The sequence below is a fragment of the Leptonotus elevatus genome, chromosome 7 (genome assembly GCF_054856555.1).
Source record: "Leptonotus elevatus isolate MCC_2025b chromosome 7, RoL_Lele_1.0, whole genome shotgun sequence".
NCBI lineage: Eukaryota > Metazoa > Chordata > Actinopteri > Syngnathiformes > Syngnathidae > Leptonotus > Leptonotus elevatus.
The window spans coordinates 9,094,790-9,114,165 of NC_141245.1; the positions used below are offsets into that span (position 1 = coordinate 9,094,790).

At 40.0% G+C, this 19,376-nt stretch overlaps 1 protein-coding gene across 3 annotated transcripts in view; it reads right to left on the reverse strand.

Annotated features, from left to right (window-relative positions):
• Positions 1-18,884, reverse strand: part of trip12 (thyroid hormone receptor interactor 12) — a 37,328-nt gene extending 18,444 nt beyond the window's left edge. Inside the window, exons 1-17 of one of the 3 annotated variants that reach the window (XM_086081588.1) lie at positions 18,721-18,884; positions 16,164-16,310; positions 14,696-14,821; positions 13,774-14,552; positions 10,164-10,269; positions 6,393-6,529; positions 6,202-6,285; positions 6,005-6,100; positions 5,768-5,919; positions 5,626-5,661; positions 5,455-5,550; positions 4,291-4,383; positions 4,049-4,210; positions 3,224-3,292; positions 2,961-3,126; positions 718-835; positions 35-191 (exon numbers count right to left, since the gene is read on the reverse strand). In XM_086081588.1, the coding sequence (XP_085937714.1) occupies positions 35-191; positions 718-835; positions 2,961-3,126; positions 3,224-3,292; positions 4,049-4,210; positions 4,291-4,383; positions 5,455-5,550; positions 5,626-5,661; positions 5,768-5,919; positions 6,005-6,100; positions 6,202-6,285; positions 6,393-6,529; positions 10,164-10,269; positions 13,774-14,552; positions 14,696-14,821; positions 16,164-16,261 (2,475 nt within the window). In that variant the 5' untranslated portion in view covers positions 16,262-16,310; positions 18,721-18,884. Of the gene's footprint in view, positions 1-34; positions 192-717; positions 836-2,960; positions 3,127-3,223; positions 3,293-4,048; positions 4,211-4,290; positions 4,384-5,454; positions 5,551-5,625; positions 5,662-5,767; positions 5,920-6,004; positions 6,101-6,201; positions 6,286-6,392; positions 6,530-10,163; positions 10,270-13,773; positions 14,553-14,695; positions 14,822-16,163; positions 16,311-17,794; positions 17,956-18,235; positions 18,394-18,720 lie in introns of those variants that run through there. The other 2 variants (XM_086081590.1, XM_086081589.1) reach the window with 2 other exon arrangements.
• Between the last annotated feature and the right edge of the window lie 492 nt (positions 18,885-19,376).

Sequence of the window (19,376 nt, forward strand, 5' to 3'; positions counted from 1 at the left end):
ACCACTTCACAGTATGCTGAGAGTGGATCAATACCTCAATAATGCGGCTGTCAATGCGATTGTAAGGGTGCCATAGCCCTCTATCATCTCTCCATTGCCAGATCACTCCTTCCGTCGTCTGGGCGCTGCCCTTCTTCAGCATTACATCGACTGCAAAGATGCCCTCTCGGGGAAGGCAGGGCATCAGCTCACTAGGGGGAGAACAAGTTTCAGATTGCAACACAATTTAAGTTTTTTCTGAGGCATTATGTATAGATCAGTGTAATTTAGAATATTGAAAATAGCGGTTATATGTATGCGTGTTTATCTCGGTTTTGCGTGTTTGTCTAAAGGCAGTGATTCCAAACCAGTGTGCAGGAGTGATTCGTGAAATTACACAATTTCACTTGTCACAAAGTCATTATTAATATCAAAAATATATATGTATCCGTCTATCTAATATAGCAGCAACATAGTGACAGGTAGAATAATGAAAAGCTCTTACATTATATTTTAATAAACTTGTGTATCCACCTACCGCCAAAGTATACCGTCTTTGTGCACAACTACACAGGCCTAGATTTCCCACTAAGAAAATTGAGCAGTGGTCATTATTTCAGTATTCATAACTTTGTGAGCTTACCGAACGTTGTTCAGAAACTGAGGCATAATGATACCGGTAAATAAAAGCGTTCATTTGGAAAAAGCAGAGATAATATGTTACAGTATCTGTATTACCATATTAGGGAGGTCAGTTCGTAGAGTTCTTGAGGGCTCCGTGGTACAAGTTCAATCTGTTCCTGGCAGCTGCCATTTGATGCTCCACACAAGAGGAAGCGCAGCGTTTCTGCTATGTCTGATGAAAAGGGGGTAAAAAAAAAGCAATAAAGACATCTGGGGTTAGCAGCCAACTCTCATAAAAGACGATACTTCTTTACAACAAGTATTACAACATGCTCAGTATGTTTGTGTTTTACCATTCTGCCTTCATTCGTTAACTGGCTGAAAAGTGCATGGGTTTCCATTTGCAGGGGCATTTATCATATTTAAGTATACTGTAAAAGCCAGTAACAATTTCCTTTAAAAATTTGTATAAAGAGTGTGTGCGTGTGCGTGTGTTTGGGGAAGACAAACAATTAGCTTCAATAAAGACTTTATAACTGATGAGCCGACTTTATAACTGATTAGCAAAATCTGAATACCTATACCTGAAAATACTGATGGAAGAAAAACACGGCAAACATGTTGATGATGTGTGCACATAATGTGTGAAATATGCACTTCTGCAGAAAACTGGACTGTGTTGATAATCTGTGTGCAAAAAAGTACAGTAATACAGGGAGCGCAGATTTATTAGGCAAATTAGTATTTTGACCACATTATCCTCTTTATGCATGTTGTCCTACTCCAAGCGGTATAGGCTTGAAAGCCTACTACAAATGAAGCATATCAGTGATGTGCATCTCTGTAATGAGAAGGGGTGTGGTCTAATGACAACACCCTATATCAAGTGTGCTTAATTATTAGGCAACTTCCTTTTCCTTTGGCAAAATGGGTCAAAAAAGAGATTTGACGGATTCCGAATTGTCAAAAATAGTAAGATGTCTTGCAGAGGGATGCAGCACTCTTAAAATTGCCAAGCTTTTGAGGCGTAATCATCGAACAATCAAGCGTTTTATTGAAAATAGTCAACAGGGTCGCAAGAAGCGTGTTAAAAACAAGGCGCAAAATAACTGCCCGTGAACTGAGGAAAATCAAGTGTGAAGCTGCCAAGATGCCACTTGCCACCAGTTTTGCCATATTTCAGAGCTGCAACATCACTGGAGTGCCAACAAGTACAGTGTGCAATACTCAGGGACATGGCCATGGTAATGAAGGCTGAAAAACGACCACCATTGAACAAGACACACAAGATAAAAACGTCAAGACTGGGCCAAGAAATATCATAAGACTGATTTTTCTAAGGTTTTATGGACTAATGAAATGAGAGAGTCTTGATGGGCCCGTGGCTGGATAAGTAAAGGGCAGAAAGCTCCACTCCTCCAGCAAGGTGGAGGTGGGGTACTGGTATGGGCTGGTATCTAAAGTGACCTTGTGGGACCATTTCGGATTGAGGATGGAGTTAAGCTCAACTCCCAGTCCTACTGCCAGTTTCTGGAAGACACCTTCTTCAAGCAGTGCTAAAGTCAGCACCGTTCAAGAAAAACATGATTTTCATGCAGGACAATGCTCCATCACACGCATCAAAGTACTTCACTTTGTGGATGGCCTGAAAAGGTCTAAAAGAAGAACAAATAATGACATGGCCTCATTGTTCACCTGATCTGAACCGCATAGAGAATATGTGGTCCCTCATCAAATGTGAGATCAACAGGGAAGGAAACAGTACACCTCTCTAAACAATGTCTGGGAGGCTGTGGTTGCTGTTGCACGCAATGTTGATCGTGAACAGATCAAGACACTGACAATCTATGGATGGCAGGCTTTTGGGTGTCCTCGCAAAGAAAGGTGGCTATATTGGTCACTGATTTGTTTTTGTATGCCAGAAATGTATATTTGTAAATTTTGAGTTGTTATATTGGTTTCCCTGGTGAAAACCAATAAGTGAAATGGGTAGATGTTTTTTTTTTTTTTGAAAGTTGTCTAATAATTATGCATAGTTATTAGTCTCCTGCTCCTAAGATACTAAAACTACAAAAGCCCTACTCCAAAACCCAAAATATTCACCTTTGATATTTATATGAGTAGTTTGTGTTCATTGACAACATAGTAGTTGTTCAATAATAAAATGAATCTTCAAAAATACAACTTGCCTAATAATTCTGCACACCCTATAGGAACGCTTGATCTGTTGAGTTCCGTGAACGGACAGACTGCTGAGCAAAGCTGCCACCGATTTATAGGTTCAAATGTGTATCACAGACGAAATTTAAGTGTGAACCATTGGGGTTAGTTAGAGGGTTAATGGAACTGTTACTCACTTTGTTTCATGAGCTGAACTGCCAAGCATGGGCAGTTGGAACACATGAGGGAAAACATGCGCACAACCATGATGAACATCCCAGAGCTAAGTATAGGTGGTGTCACTACCAGCAGCTGCTGAATGTTGGTCAAAAGGTCTCGTGATGCCACTTCTTGCAGCAGGTTCTGTTGATTCAAACATAAAAATTGGACTTGTAGAAAACCAGTAAGAGAAATATGGCAGTCAAAAATAAATCTCGTAAAATAAACCACAAACACAAACCTCCTCATGTTGAAAATTGTCCACCAGTCTAGCAAAACAGAGGCAAGTGCTCTCAACAGACTTTTTGTCCTACAGGGGGATTAAAAAATGGCAACTTAGAAAAGCTGATCATTTTACACCAATGTGTACAAAACCAAATAAATGAAAAATCCTCATGATTAAAAACTATGTGGCATGAATTTAGCTTTGTCATTTTTTCAAGTCACTTTGTGAAGCTGTACAGTATATATATATATACACACAGTGCATGCATATAGCCGGAGTAACTGGTCAAATCACACTAGAAAGCAGCTAACACTTGCCCTACATAAAGGGATACACTTGATTCAAGCCATTTTTCAGCAGTAAGAAGTTAATATTTTGTCTATAATTAATTTCATTCTTTTTTTCTTTTCTTTTTTTAAAAATACCTTTAAAAACACATTTTGCCACTTAATGTCAACTGAAATAACATCCTGTGTGCTCAGAGCTTAGGTAATGACCAATCATGGCTCACCTTTTTTCTCAGTTTGGTCATGTGACATTCACTTTTTATGGCTAAATGAGTTAAGTATCCCTCTAAGATAATAGGTGATGCAATTACTAGTGTTGCTTTTCAATAGCCAAATAACGCAGAAATTTCCATTGAAATACAAAATGAGGTAGAGGCTATAAAAGATGGATTAGTTTGTCCTTTACCACCTCTATTTTGTGATATATTTTAAAACACAGTCAAAGTAGAACAAAGTGAATTGGTGTGACTATTAAGATATTTTTATATTCCTTTGATACCTACATTAATGTGAAACCTGTTTGACACATTTGAAGCCATGGGAAATTAAGTACCTGATGTGCAAGTCTCTGAGTCAACAGAGGCAGAGAATCAGCAACAAAGTGGAACTCATCAGGTGTAATGCTCTGACAGCAATTGGCTGCTATGGCCAAGGCATTCCTCTGTGCATTGATGCTAAAGAATTCTAGGTATAGTAGGCAGTCGGCAAGCCCACCCTGTGCGGAATGACATGATATTAATGTAGAGTAATTTGGAGGTAGTGGTGAATAGACACAAGATGCCTTTATACACTCACAGCCTGCAAAATTGCTTTGCTGTGTCGCCTTGACAGCATCTCCAAGGCAGTCAGGGCCTGCTCAGCTACGTCAATAAACTGGATCACCTGAAGCTGCATACATGACATTGCATATAAGTATTTCAGAGTTGTCATCAGAAAACATGGTCCAGGAGTTTGACATAAGAGCCCAAAATGAACTTGTTCAAAACCAGGTACAGTAATTTCTGGACTACAAGGCACACCTGACTATAAGGCTAAGCCACGCTAGCTAAATTTGGGGAATACTCGAGTTTGTTACACATATAAGCCGCAGGTGTTTTAATGTTACTGCACTGGGTTCCAGCTACTTTCTTTTCCATAATGAGGGCGCAAATTGTCTCGCTCTCGTTCTGTCTCTCCTACTGTATTTGGGCTCACTTGGTTTGTTTTGCTCTGCCTGACGCTTTTGCGCTTCCCTTAGAGTGTGCCCCATGTGATCTGATTTGTATTAGCCGCTGGATCGAATACAAGATAAAAAAGTAGCGGCATGTAGTCCAGAAATTACTGTAAATGCTTTAAATCAAACCTCCCCCTGCAGTGTGCTATGAATAAGTATAGTTCACTCAGCCCTTTATACGCTAGATATTGTTTAATGCCATGGTCTACTCCATTGTTTCATATTGGAGCACTTTGTATTTCCAAGTGAAACCATTGAACTTCCGGTTCAATTTAACCAAAGTCGTTCCAGAGGAAATATACATTAAGTACAGCTGTTAATTGTCGAATGTACCTTGTGGACACAGAAGGAAAGGAGCTTAACGGAATTTTGGCCTGCCCACATATTGTCATATTACAGACAGCGGGGGACTCAAACTGTATTGTGTTGCATTAACATTCTAACCAGTTTATTGGTAACCACAGTTTCTAATACTGATGAATTTTGAGGGTAATAAAGGGCTCTTAAATACATGGGTGTGTTTGCATGTCATGAACAAGGAGTGGTTGCAATGGCTATTTTTCACTGCTCAAAATACATTCACACAAACAGCAAAAAAAATCACATTGATTGATTATTAAGGGCAAAAAATATTGACTCTTCAAGTAGGTCAGCGTTTGAGCGTCTGGTTTCCTGAGAACCACCCATATAAAAAGTATTTCTTTACCTATTGTAAGAAAGGAACAGTTGGGGGCCCTGTGTCTTACCTTCTCCAGGAAGACAGGAATAGCATCAACCACCACAGCTGAGGACCGGGGCAGGGCCTCCATCATATAAGTGAGTGCACGGGAGGCATGATTCATCTGGGGGCATAGATAAATTACATTAAAACAAAAACTCTGGGGGGGAAAACAGTGATCAAATTTCAGCATACTCACAATGTCAAAGTTATGCTCCATTTGCAAGAGTGTTATCTGTGGAAAAAAATGGAAGGATCTGGTAAATACTGTCATAATGTTATGTAAAAAGACTAATTTGAGCTGTGCAGAAGCGTCACAGAATAAACTGAACAATACTCACCAAAGCGGGAACCACACTCTTGACTGGGAATCCACCAAGTGTTTCTTCATTGCCCATTACCAACAGCTGGCACATCTCAATGGCAGCTTGGAGCTGCTGAGATTCATCGCCTGTGGCCTGCAGGCCTTGCAGTAACTGCTGAGCCTTGGAGCCTGGACAAAGAATGGTCACATTAAAAAAAAAAATTAAGCGCTTACTAAAGTGACATGGATGCAAAGATTAGAAGGTACTACTTACTGGCGCCACTGCCTATGGTCCTGTGAAACAGCTGTGACATCCGGGGTCCCAAGGGACCAAATAGATGTGGAGGGAGACCTCTTGCCTCCAGTAAAGCTATAAAGCGACAGGTTTAAACACAATAAGCATGCATAGGCATGACAACTATTTGAAAATATGTGGTCAACAAATAGCGAGTATATGTAGAGCTGAGTTACCTTGAAGCCTTCCCATTTCTGAGTCATCCGATTCACTCTCTCCAGAGGTGGTCATGCCTACTGCTCCAGTAACTGAACTCGAAGCTGGAAAGGTAGATCAGGTTTAATTAATTTGTGAGAAATATACTAACTATATTTCCAAGTTAAGTTTCTCAACGCAATGACTGTAAATGAAATGGTTAAATAAGTACCTGAGGCGCCCTGTGATGCCTCATCAGTACGAGCGGCCGACGAGTTTGCCCCATCCTGGTTGGTGTCAGAGTCAGCCATTTTCTCCTGTCGGCGAGCGTCAGCTGCCCCACGCTTGCCCAGGCCTGAGCCCCGCCGACTGTAATAAGCAGAATCAATATGAGCCACCGAAAAATTATTACACGTCTTTTATTGTCAAAGTCAAAATAGATACAGGATCACTTTTTAATGAGGAAATTTGATGCAGTTCTTGCTCAGGGTTGTGAATTTATGGTTGCGCAGTTTACATTGTGGCTTACTTGTAAGTTAAACACAGTACAGCATGTAAAAGACAGGCTGAGGTGCATCTAGGGCAATCAAAAAAATTTAATATCACGATTTTTTCAATATAAAATCACGATTTCAATTTTATCAAGATTTTTTTATAATTAATATGAAATAGAAATCAGAGTATTATTGAATAAATACTAGGCCAGTGAGGCTACACTTATTAGTTTGTGAAAATGAACACTGTAATAATAAATACCTTTTGTAAAGAAAAATATGAATTATAAAGCAGCAAAACAATAACAAAAGTCACAGTTGTGTCTTCAAGTAGTGTATTCAAAATAGCGAATGTCTTAAAAGTGCACACAACTTAGCTGGTATAAAGTCATGGTAAAAAAAAGAAGTAGAGAGAACTTATAGAAGAGAGGCGCATGTAAACAAAGTTAAAACAAATTGCTAAGTAAAAAGCACTTTTTATAAATAAAGGTCAATATTGTAACAAGTTAACAAGCCTTGTGAGTGGATCTCGGGAAATGTAGATTCCTATGGTCTAAATGCAACAGATGTTTTATTCTCTAAGCTATGCACTTTAGCGTGTTGTTTTCTGGCATGGACGGGGTATGGTTTGCAAATTGGCATTATGGTGTTAGTTTGCCGCTTGGCCTGATCATTTCACAAACGCTACAGAGGTCGTAAAAAACCCTACACATTTTTTTTTTTTGCGCTGCTGCCACTATTTCTCCACAATTTGCAAACTTGCAAGGAATGGCGGTGTTTGGGGAAAAAGTCAACAACTTACTACTTGGTAGATTGTAACGCGAATCCAATATCATGCGCTACTTGACAACACTGATTGGCTGTCAAATAGGGGCAGGATGCTTGGCTGTCTTTTTCAGTCAGTTGCAGAAAATGAGCTGACGGTCAAATTTTGCTGAGATGCTTTACTTTTACGATCAGACGATTCCACAGAAATGAAACATCATGAGCCCTGCATTTCGTCATACGATCTAATATCATCATATCGCCCACCCCTAGGTGCATCTAAACATTTTTATCCATTCCTGGAATGATTTCACAATCTCATTGCATTTTACACTTTGACAGTTTGTCCTACCCTAAGAAGACAGATTTAAGTGCATTTTCAAGCTAATTTTCTCTTCTAGCTATAATATTGAGCAGTTCTGAGTTTTCCTCTTCAATGTAATTAACCTGAAGTATATAACTGAGCTCAGCGCACTGTAGCCATTGAACTTTTTCCCCCATATGCTTTTATATGTAGTCACTGTCGGGCCAAAACCTATACCTAAATTTGGTAAATTTCACATTTTATTTTTGATCAGTCCTCTCGTTGCTATTTATTTTTATATTTTCACAAAATACTGACCAATGGAAAGTGTTTTAACGGGCTTGCCATCTTTGACGATGCAATGTTAATGGAGCCGTTTTTATGGTTAACCGAAAAGTGATGTTTTGGAGGTTCCACTGGTGCCAGGATTACACTCCGACTCCAGTGATATGCAGTGACGTCCGCAAGCAATGAGCAGAGGGAGGCGATGAGATGAGACCAACATGACCATATTTGCAAAGCAGAGTCATCACTAGAGCACATCACTACCATCCTTCGCACTCTGCACTGGCTCCCCATTCACGCCCGTATAGAATACAAGATTCTTCTACATACCTATCACTGTCTGCACGGTGCTGCCCCCACCTATCTCACCAAACTACTCACACCACACACACCTCTTCCCAGACCCGGTTAGGCCAACAGCGCCGTCTGGTCTCTGTGCCGATATTCAGTATTTTGACGAATATCGGCATCGGCCATTTTGAAGAATCATGGCCGATAAAAGATCCATTAAAAAAAAAAAAACGTGTTAACTTGAGGTAACTATTTTTAATTATTTTCAGAGATGCTACTGACCCTGGGAACTCTCTGCACCTTCTGTTTTTGTTTGAAATTAAAACTAAGATAAGTAAAAATGTAATACTTACTATAGAAAACAATTATTTAAGTTTTTATTCAACTTTTGAAAACATGCTACTGCCCCTGGGAGATCTTGGAACTTTTTGTTAGATTTTTAAAACAAAGATGTCTACTGACTAAGATAAAAAAATAAAATAAATAAAAACCTCCAATATTTTACAAACCCTAAAAGATACACTTCAGCTAAAGACGTGGTGTCATGGAGTGACAAGACATTCAAATGCACTCCGCCACACAAGATTATTACAATACAAATGCAACCGGAGCACACAGTGAACAGATTTGTGGCCATAAACTTCTAGACAGATTGGCTGACAATACGCCTTTAAAAAAAAAATCTAAAATTAGCAACAGTATTACCGTATACCGGGTGAAAGGTGGAGATGGTAAAACAGTGTCAAAATTTATTAATACTGACCAACCCAACCCACCCTACTCTTTACCAAGCCCAAGGGAACCGTTTTTAAGAATGGATGATGATATCAAGATGGCCTTGGCGTCAAATGTGCAAAGGATCCTGGAAGAATCCTTCCATTAGTGCATGAGTCACGCAAAGAAGGCAAGGAACGTGCATTTGACTCCAGGGGACTTTCTTTGACGGCAAAACTTGTATCGTCAGTTTGTTAGTTTTCGAAATGTGTGTGTGTCACCACTTCCAGGAACTTTTATTACAAACCAGCAAACTCTCTTTATACAGTTTATTTGATCTTCAGCTGACTGTTTCAATAAGAAGCCTTTTTTTATAAAAACAAAAAGGAAAATGTTTTCTCAGCTAGACCATGTGTGTTAAACTCCAAGCCCAGCACAACAGAAATGAGAACTAGAAATGACACTACTTTAACAATTCAACCATATCTGTAAAAAAAAAAAACAACAACATGATATTGGTTATGATAACAGCCATAGGTGATAATTGTGACCACAGCAAAGCTTGCTGTTCAATGGCTTCTCCTTGATTCTCTGACACACTTTTTATGTGCCTTACCAAACAATATGCTACTTGAGATCATTCTGTTATAAACATAATAACCATTTAAACTTTTTTACTGCAAGGCACTTTTTTTTTTTACATCTGCACTTGTTTTGCAGCATAACTATATTTTAAATTGATATAACTTTTTTTTTTAAAGAGCAACATTTTATGTTTAACTTATTTTGGAATAATATCTTCTGTGTTTAGATTCACATTCATGTTAAAATAGTTTTATTCTGTTAAACTGCTGTTAAAGTTTGCTTTAAGTTTTGGCCCCATGTGCAATCGAGTTTGATACTCCTGAGCTAGAATATTATGTAAACCTGGCCTTGGTGGCGAAAAAAGAAGAATAAGAAAAAAAAGGGGGGGGGGGCACCAAATCAAATGAATTAATAGAGAATCACATAACAGGACATATAAAAACTGTTAATTCATATCCTCTGAACATAAAATGACCATGAGAAGGGTCTTCACAATGTACAGATCACATTAATTCAAACACATTTTCTCCAGTCTAATTCAAGATGGAGGGAAATATATATATACCTGGTGCTGGCACAGGAGCCCGTGGTCTTCTGACGTGTGCTCCGCCGAAAGCTGGGGAGCTCTGCTGGAGGAGACTCGCTGCGCTTTTTAGTAGATTCTCTCAAACCTTAGGTGAACAATGAGGACATTTAAAAACTAGTCACACACTATAGACGCAGGGATTTAAAGACGTATATCAAAAGATTATAGCGATAGTACCACAAATGAAAATGTATTTACAGTGGGTAAAAGTCTCTATCAATGCCTGTACCATTGGCTTGACAGGCTAGCGGTATTAATAGAACCCATGGCACTATGACAGAGCCCCTTCATTGCTTGACCTTAAAGTCATACTTCACTTCTTCAAAAAGATTAAACATTACATTATGATACCAAATTGTAAGGAATCAGACCATTTCTCCTTTGTGTCCTTTACTTTGCAAATGACAAATCGAAAATATCGCATGAACATGACATTACTCAAAACAAAATGCCTCCCCGAACTAGGCAAATAGGGATTTGCATTGGTTTACTTACCATTAATCTTGTCAATAGGCTACACTTAAACGTAACGGATGATGAGAGATGAACAAACTGAGAATTACAGTTCTAAACAGAGTGATGTGTCTCTGCCTGCCTACAAACATAACTGAGTCAACTGATAGGCTGATAACCAAGCCAACTTAGGAGGAGTTTACCTTATTGGGCCCAAAGCCCAAGACATTGAGGCCCCTTGGTAAGGACAGTGTGTGTGAGACCCAACAATCATTTTCACAGGTACTAGTACTATATTTCATGAGAAAACTGTTGTCTGATTGCCCTTGATACAGACTGCTTAGAACTTTGAAAATAACTTTAAAATATAGCAAAACCTTCCATACAGTAGCCTACTCCTTCAGGTAATAAATCAGAAGTTTGTTTGCAAGTACAGGAAAGGTCAAATGTTAGCATTCGAGGCAATTAAAGGGTAACAGTCAAGTACCGTATTTTCACGACTAAGGCGCATTTTAAAGTCTTAAATGTTCTCAAAAATCGACGGTGCGCCTAATAGTGAGGTGCGCCTTGTGTGTTGACCAAGGTCCAAAATCTGACTGTGTGGGAGGACTTCCCGCGACACATTGCTTATATACAAGAAAGGCGGACCTGCGGACAGACATGAGAGCACAGAAGAGTCAACTTGGTGGCAAGGTCACCAGCCCCTCCTCCCCTCACAAAAAAAAAGTTAATTCCAACATGCTGATATATATATTTATTGTCAAGCCACTAGAACAAGTCTCAAAAGAAAATCAACTATTGGCTCAACTACCGTTGCTTCCTTTCCATCTGTTCCCAGTCATACTCAGGTGTTTTATGTTATATATCTTCACCTCTCTCAACAACACATTATTTGGCCTCCAGAACTGCAGCCAACGACACTGCTTTGGCAATGGCATTATTACTTAAGCTACTCTATATCCCAAGAGGTGCACAAAGCTCCTCTTATCTCCCAATGCCAAAAAAATGTATGCATTTGCGCTTTGGAGCTAGAAGGCCATTTTTCAAGTCCAGATGACGATAAATGTAGAAATGGCTACTAGCTGTTGGGAGAGACGCTAGTACTGGTATGTTTCCTGGCTACTCTCAAGGTGGCCTTGAGCAAGGCACTGTTCCCACTCGCCCACCTCAAGAGGTGCAGCACTACGTGTGCCTGTTTCAGTCTGACATCTCTCCTTGAATGCTTGCTTGTGTGTGATTTGGTGGTGCTGTCCAACACAAATGATGCACAGTGTACACATTGAATTTCCTCTTGAGGCATTATAATGTGTGTGAAAAGTTCAATTAAAAATATTATATAGTTCAACTTTAATATGCCAACCACATCACTGTGAGGAAAACCCCAGACCAGTAAAGTTAAAAACTATGAAAACCTCTCTCAAGTTTGGTCTGTCTGTGACTTTGTGGGAGGTCGCCAACTCACATTAGTGAGGTCATATCGCAGAGCTAGGGACCCCAGCTTTCTGCAACATTAACGTACACAGGAGACTGAAATGTGACGATTACTTGCCAAGATAAACTATTCTCTCTACAGAGAACAAAACACTTATTACATCCACATGCAGTAGTATGGACAAGCAGAGCCTTCAAAACACTTGTACAAACCTTCCAAACACTACCCAAAGGTATCAAAAATCCTATTTGTGAATTGTTTAGGTTTACACAAAGTTTATGCAAAAGCATCCCTGTCACTCTACACAAGACAAGGACATTGAAAACGGATGGAATGTGGAAGCCTAACAAACATGTTGCGACATATTAAGAATAGTTGTATATGAAAAAAAAGAAGAAGCAAATTTGCCATCTCCGTTGCCTTATGTTATGGTGAGGGTCAAAGCTAGGGCTGATTTAGGGGTGGGGGGGGGGGGGGTGTTTCTAGCGATTTTTCTGACAGCGAATGCGAGTTTGATTCGATTTGCCATTTTCTTCAAATCAAGCTACAAGTGCAATAGTCACAATGTACAATATAATTTACAAACATGACAGAAAATAACATTATACCATGAAAACATTAAGTTATAACTCTAATGCAAAGACAATAAAGAGGTTGTGTCCCTTTTCAAGGTTTTGAAAATGGTTCAAGTTAAGGCAAGACCTAGTGTACTTTATGCTACTTAGTGTACTTTATGTAATGAAATCCATTTAACAAAAAAAAAAACTGTCCCACAGTGGAGACCTATTGTGGAGATTTCAGAGGTGAAAAAGGGTGCAAATACAAGCAAATAACATTGCTGATATTAGAACTTTTTAATTTAAATTTTGGCCTCAGGATCGTCAGCTGTTAGCGTGTTCCGTTGTTCCTGCGTGTGCTAAAATGCTATCCCTCATCTTATTTTATGTCTACATACATATTAATTGCAATACAAATTTTCTGCTGGTAGGTGCTGGCTCTCCGTCTTAACACGTTTTTTAACAGGACTTCTGTGAAAAGTCTACTGTACACCTAAGCACTTATTTTGGGTCTCTGCATTTCACATTAGCGATTAGCCATTAGCATGCTTAGCGACTTTTGGTGAAAGGGCTACTTGTTAGTGGGACAAGTTTGTCACCACAGAGGAGACAGAGAGTGTCCGCACCATGCAGCTCATTGCTGCTACTATGTACAAATTTACATTATAACCATTCAGTGCTGCCGCGGAGCCTCGCTTTCTCAAGAAGCTGCGATAGAAAAGACTTCAAGGTGAATTAGTGACAGCGTGACATGATGTAGACTTTTTTTTTAACCATTTCAAAGATGGCTAGTGAGTGTGTGTCTGTGTGTGTATACACACTGTGGCATGCCGCTGATTGGTGAGCTTGGGGGATAAGAACCCCTTAAAAAAACACAACTTTGATGATCTCAAAATCGTGTTGTCTGAGATTGGTATTTCGGTCCCAAAACAATAAATCGTTCAGCCCTAGTCAAAACTCTTACTTGCATGACAGTGCTGCAAAGAAAGATAGCCAGGTTTTGTTACTTTATACATGCACTTAGGAAATATATCAAGGCATTACGGTGGACATCGAGTTGGACCAGTCCTTACTTAACATTACACATACCCTTGCAAAGAACTTCGAGTTCTGTATAATCATTAGCATTTCAAGAATGGTAACTCACGTGCTAGTTTAGCTTGTAATCCAGACGGTCCTGGTTTGGATGTCTCAGTTTTGGACGATCCAGTTAGAGACAGTTTGGGTTTTGGCAGGTTGACTTTTGGGTTGAAGCGTGTCGCCCACTCAAACTTTGAAGAGCTGGACTTGGCCTGCTCCTTGTCGCGGGTACTACGGCGAGGAGAGGGGCTTGAGGCGGAGCGAGAACGACGTGCCTTAGACTGGTCTTTGCCTTGTTTAACTCGGGCACCTGGCGTCGTAGCACTGTTTGTGCCTGTAGTGGAAGAGGAGGAGGAAGTTGAGGCAGAAGAGGAGGAGTCTGTCACGTTGCTGCACCCAGCTTTGGCTGAGGCTGCCGATTTAGACGCCAGCTTGGTGGGTTTAACAGTTCTACCCTCGGTACGATTGGAGAGGGACACGGTGGTGCTACTTAGACCAGGGTGAGAATCCGCTTTCTTCCGTTTCTGGACCGGTGAGGCCCCAGCGGCCCCACTTTTTTTACTTTGTCCTCTACCTGATGATGCAGGTGCTTCTGGAGCAAGTGGCCTCTTCTTGGCAGGGCCTTTCCTGGTCTCTGAGGTGCTATCTCTGGGTAAGGGTAGGGATTTGGGCTTTTTTGATGGTGTCGGTCCTAAGGTGCTAATTTGGTCTGGAGCTTCACTTCGCTTAAGTCCTCGGGTGCCTTCGCTCTTAGACTGGTGGCTCTGTCTCTCTTGTTCAGATGTCCCTGCAGCTTCTGGGTCGTCTTGTAATACAAAGGATGCCACAGACAAAGCAAGTCCGCCTCTGCAAAGGTATAAGGGAAAACAAAATGTGATCTAAGAAACCAGCTGCTCACAAATGTCGTATGACACTCTTAGAATAAAACATACACTATATGTTCAAACAAACTCAAGCAATGTAGTACCAAGCAAGTAGAGGACGGGTACCTTTTTGAGCTGTGCCCTCTGGTCTGGCCAGTGGCTGAACTGCTTGTGGCTTTGGAAGCCTTAGATATAGGCCTTCTACTTTCAGGTGGAGAATTTGCTTTTGGTTTGCCCTGCTCTGACTGCAACCTGGAAGGTTGAAAATGCAAGTTCAAGGAAGAGTGCGGGTGTTAAGCCACATTGAAGATCACATTTAATAAAAACAAATCATTTTTGCCAACTGCCTTCAAGCATTAGCTCTGACATGCGTTGCAAACAAAACAAAAACTATCAGTCCAATTTTGGAAATTCTACAAGTAGAGTGGAACCTCTAATGCTGAACACTTATCTTTTATGGCAAGCTGCTCAACCTCTTTTTTCATATGTTCATTTTTTTTTAAACAAAGGAAACAATGAAAACAAAAATCAATTGTAGAGTCAAAATGCGGCCACCAACCTTTATAAAACTGAAAGACTTTTGAAATTGTACATTTGCTCAAACTATAATTATGTCTTGATTAATAAGGAACCAGGTAAACATCATATTCAACAGTATTTCTATAAATCTCACATTTTCAAATAAACAATTTTACAACACTTCTATTATCAGAATAGGAATACAAACTACTCATATGGTCCTCAGGCACACCATATTGGTGACCCCTAATGTCAAATTAAAATGTGTAAAGTAACATAACACTCCCCTTGACCATCATTGGCTGCATACCGTCAGAACATTTTGCAACTTTGTGTATTTGTGAGCCATCCATCCTTTTTGTCGATGGTAGACAAAAGTAAAGAAATGTACAACTTTGCAGCTAAAATTATATGAGATTGGCACTAGCCAGGTGGGCATTGCAGAAGCGAATTTGAACTTGTCTCTGTAAGGACTGCCGTGAACTCTGCTGAACACTAGCACAGTGCGCAGGGCTCTGCCACAAGTTTTCCTCAGTGGACTGGTCTCCTCTCAGCCACTGCATTTGCAGCGATTCCAAATTTGAATTGCAGTTCCACAATGTGGTGAAGTCGCGAATTATAGCCCATCAAAATGCACAGAAGCTTTCACACAGGCAAAAAATCAAAGACAACGACGTCTACCTACACAGTGTTTCACAACAATACTTAATTGAATGTACCTGCGGACGAACAACCAAAGCGTGTGATAAAAACGATAAATAATAATTATTCTTCCAATTACGAAGGATTTGGTGAATGCACGTATTTAACTATGGGTTTTGAACATCCAACACGGTTACGAACCACTGCTTTAGATGCGCAATGAGATCCTTAGCTTAAGATATCCTGTTCAAACTCCATGTTTTTGGGTGACTTACTTTTCCAGAAAATTGTGGTAGAACTAAAGATCATGACATTCAACTTAGGGGTTCCATTTCAGGTACTTAGAAAAAGAAACATCAATTCAAGTTACACATTCATTAAATGAGACACGAGTTAACAAAAAGTATAATGATCTGTTCACAACAAAACTGACCTTCCTGCGACAGTGTGGTCTTGTGGCTGGGCCGCAGCAGTGTTCCTCTGTGAACGGCGCAGTGACCCCCCTGGATTGGAATTAGGCCGGTTGGACATTGGCACCTCTCTCCTGAAGGGACATACCCTTTCTAGATACTACCATTCACTGAAAATAAAGAGAATTAGAGAAAATAATATGCATTATACTACTTATGTTACTGTAATACTACTACTGTAGATTATTAACTGGCATTCGACAAGTACTGGGGAAATCAATTACCACTTGACTATGATTAGTAATTACTAGTAGGTTTCATTTTATTCGGGGCAGTACAACCATTATGGTATTATGTTAATTAATCAAATGGGTTACTGTTTTAGCACTCAAGATCATTCTATGGTTCTTTTATTTTTAATCTTAACAGTTGAGCCCATTTGGTAAGAATTTACATAAATGGCTTCTATTCATGAATAAATAGATGCATGATTTACATTTACAGAGAATAACTCATTAATAAACTTGATTGTCTTATATATAAAAATCTAAATTATATCAGAGCAAACAATGACATCTGCCTCTTCAAAGTAATGCTAAAATTGATGTGATCAGGATTTTAAGAGATTCAATCAAAGGTATAGGTTTCACGTGTTTCATGTTTTGAACACGCACACGGTATCAACTGATACAAAAACACATCGCTAAACTTTAACAACCCCTTTAGACAATAAACACAATTTTTCAAAGGAAATAATCATGAAATAAGTGGTCATAAAAATACGCCATAGTTAGTAAGCTCACAGGGCCGTTTTAGGCCCTCACTGACAGTGCATCCTGGTCTTTGTTTATTCGTCCGTTCGGATGGACCACGCTCACCTTTTCTGCAAAGTTGTAACGTTGTCGGCAACACGAATCAAACCGGAGTTAACTCTGATACGCCAGTAACAAAACACAACGGAGTCTATTTGTTGAAGCCCTGATAATAGATGTCTGACTTACTGACGTAGTGCTCTACAGTCACCGACTAGCATGTTAAGCTAGCACCTTAAATTTACCACGCAATTCGTTCCTTTCGTACAATGTGAGGAATCACGTTAACCCCAAACTGAAACTGGTTAACGATTGGACTGGTGATTATTGGGGCACGTTGTAACAAAAAAACGCATATCGACACTCAATCGGCTAAAGTATAGCAGCTAATGGAGCAATGGGTTGATTAAATGCGTAGTTGGCGTACCGGTGTGTCAACCTTTCAAGCTCAACCTCTCGGATAAACTCACTTATCAGGTTCTTTATTTATTTATTTTTCGTATAATCTACGTCGTCCCTGCCATTAAATGTAAATTTCAAGTATTGTCAAGACTAGGCCCTCTTGACGGGACATGCATTCGATCGCCAAACAATCTGGTTAGCTTCACATATCGAACACGGTAGCATCGAAGGCGATTAATGACACACAGCTAGCGAGCTACAATCAAACAAGCGCCAGCTAACTTGTTCTAGCGACTGTCGTGACAATTCTGGTCTCTATGCTCCGGCTAACAGCTATAACAGTCACCGCGCAACTTTAGCTTACATGACGTGCTTTTGTATGTGATGATCAAATCAACCACAAAAAAACAGTCCAATTACAGTCCTAAGAAATCTGTTACCAGGCATTCCAGCATCTCTTCCGCCAGTGTCGATCCGAACGTAGAACTCCCAAGTATAGCTAACTAAGGTTAGCAAGCTAAGGACCACTAATGTTTTCCGAGCTGACAGAAGGCCAATGTCCTACTCTCAGTGACGCCAACTCGCGTTTGCCTTTAATGTTTCAGAGCAGACAGAAGTCGACCTATCACGCGACGTGTTAGTATTGTAACTTATGCAGCTAATGTTTAAGACCGCTGTCCAGTGCCAACACAAAATTTAAGCCCTTTAGCACTAACGTCCAGACTTGTGAACGCATTATTCGAAAGCTAACGCTAGCTTAGCCAAATACGATGGCAAACGCTTCCAATTTGTTTACTTGCAATCAGTAGGCTGACATAGATGGCTTACCATCGTTTTCTAATAACTAATATAGCTGCTTAGTTCAAAATAAAAATACTGACCTTAACATGGAATGAAGTACAACAGAAAAGTCGCGTGCGGTGGTTAACGCTGAACGTTGACAAACCAAACAAGAGGGTTACAGCTACCAGCTATCACTGGCACATAAGCTAATTTATATTAGCATGCCCTGTTGTCGCTAGCTTGCTTTTTTTTGTGTCAGCTGGACGAGATGTGATTCTCTTAACTGCGGATTCACTGCACCAATCAAATGATGTACATTAGACAGTAACTGAGTCGTACTGAACTAAGTGTACAGGCTCGTTTTCAGGTGGTATCCACCAACACGTTCATGTAAGCTAGCAAAACGAAATGGCCTCTGATATCTTTTAGACACAAAAACAGGACAACACAGACGGGATTCGAGACCTTAGACAAAGAGTAGAACATTATTTCCTCCTATCAATTTCGATTGTGGATATTTTCGACAGGTCTTAAGTGACCCCAGTGTCACTGAAAACCGATGCATTTCTCTTAATGGTGTTACCTATTTCTTCCAGTGTTGCAGTTGTAACAGACAGTGCACCAGCTCCTCTATTTTCTCTCTCTCGGTCCCTCTCTAGCCCTTGCTGCTTGTTCCACATCAGCTGAGAGACCAACAACTGTGATATACATCCGCGTGATTCATCCGCGCAGGGACTAGATTCTTCTGACGTTAGCTTCCGGTTTTAGCCGCAGGTAGCATATAGACTTACATATGATATACATGATCAATCATTCTCTGGCGGGTGTTCCTTGTATGTTTTGACTTTGTAATCTGCAAATATAATGTAAATGTAACCTCTGTGTTACGTAATAAACTGAATAGCTGATGTAAATAGTCAAGTTCGTTCTTTTTATAAGCTCCCAGCGATACCAGCGTAAATCACACACTGATAAGTGTTTTCAATGAAAACCGCATTGACGTTGTCACAACTTTTCAGTATGGCAAGTGGCAACGTAAAATGGCTGCCCTCTGCCTTCACCCAGTCCGTGATCACTGTTCGTGAATTGGACCGCTTCCTTTTCTAATCCTTAATTTTTATTTTAGACAACAAAAAACAACAACAACAAAGGATGCACGTCACATAACCCTCGTCATTTTAATATATTTCTACAAATAATGGCATTAGTTTTAATCTATATAAAAAAAAAACTCCACAC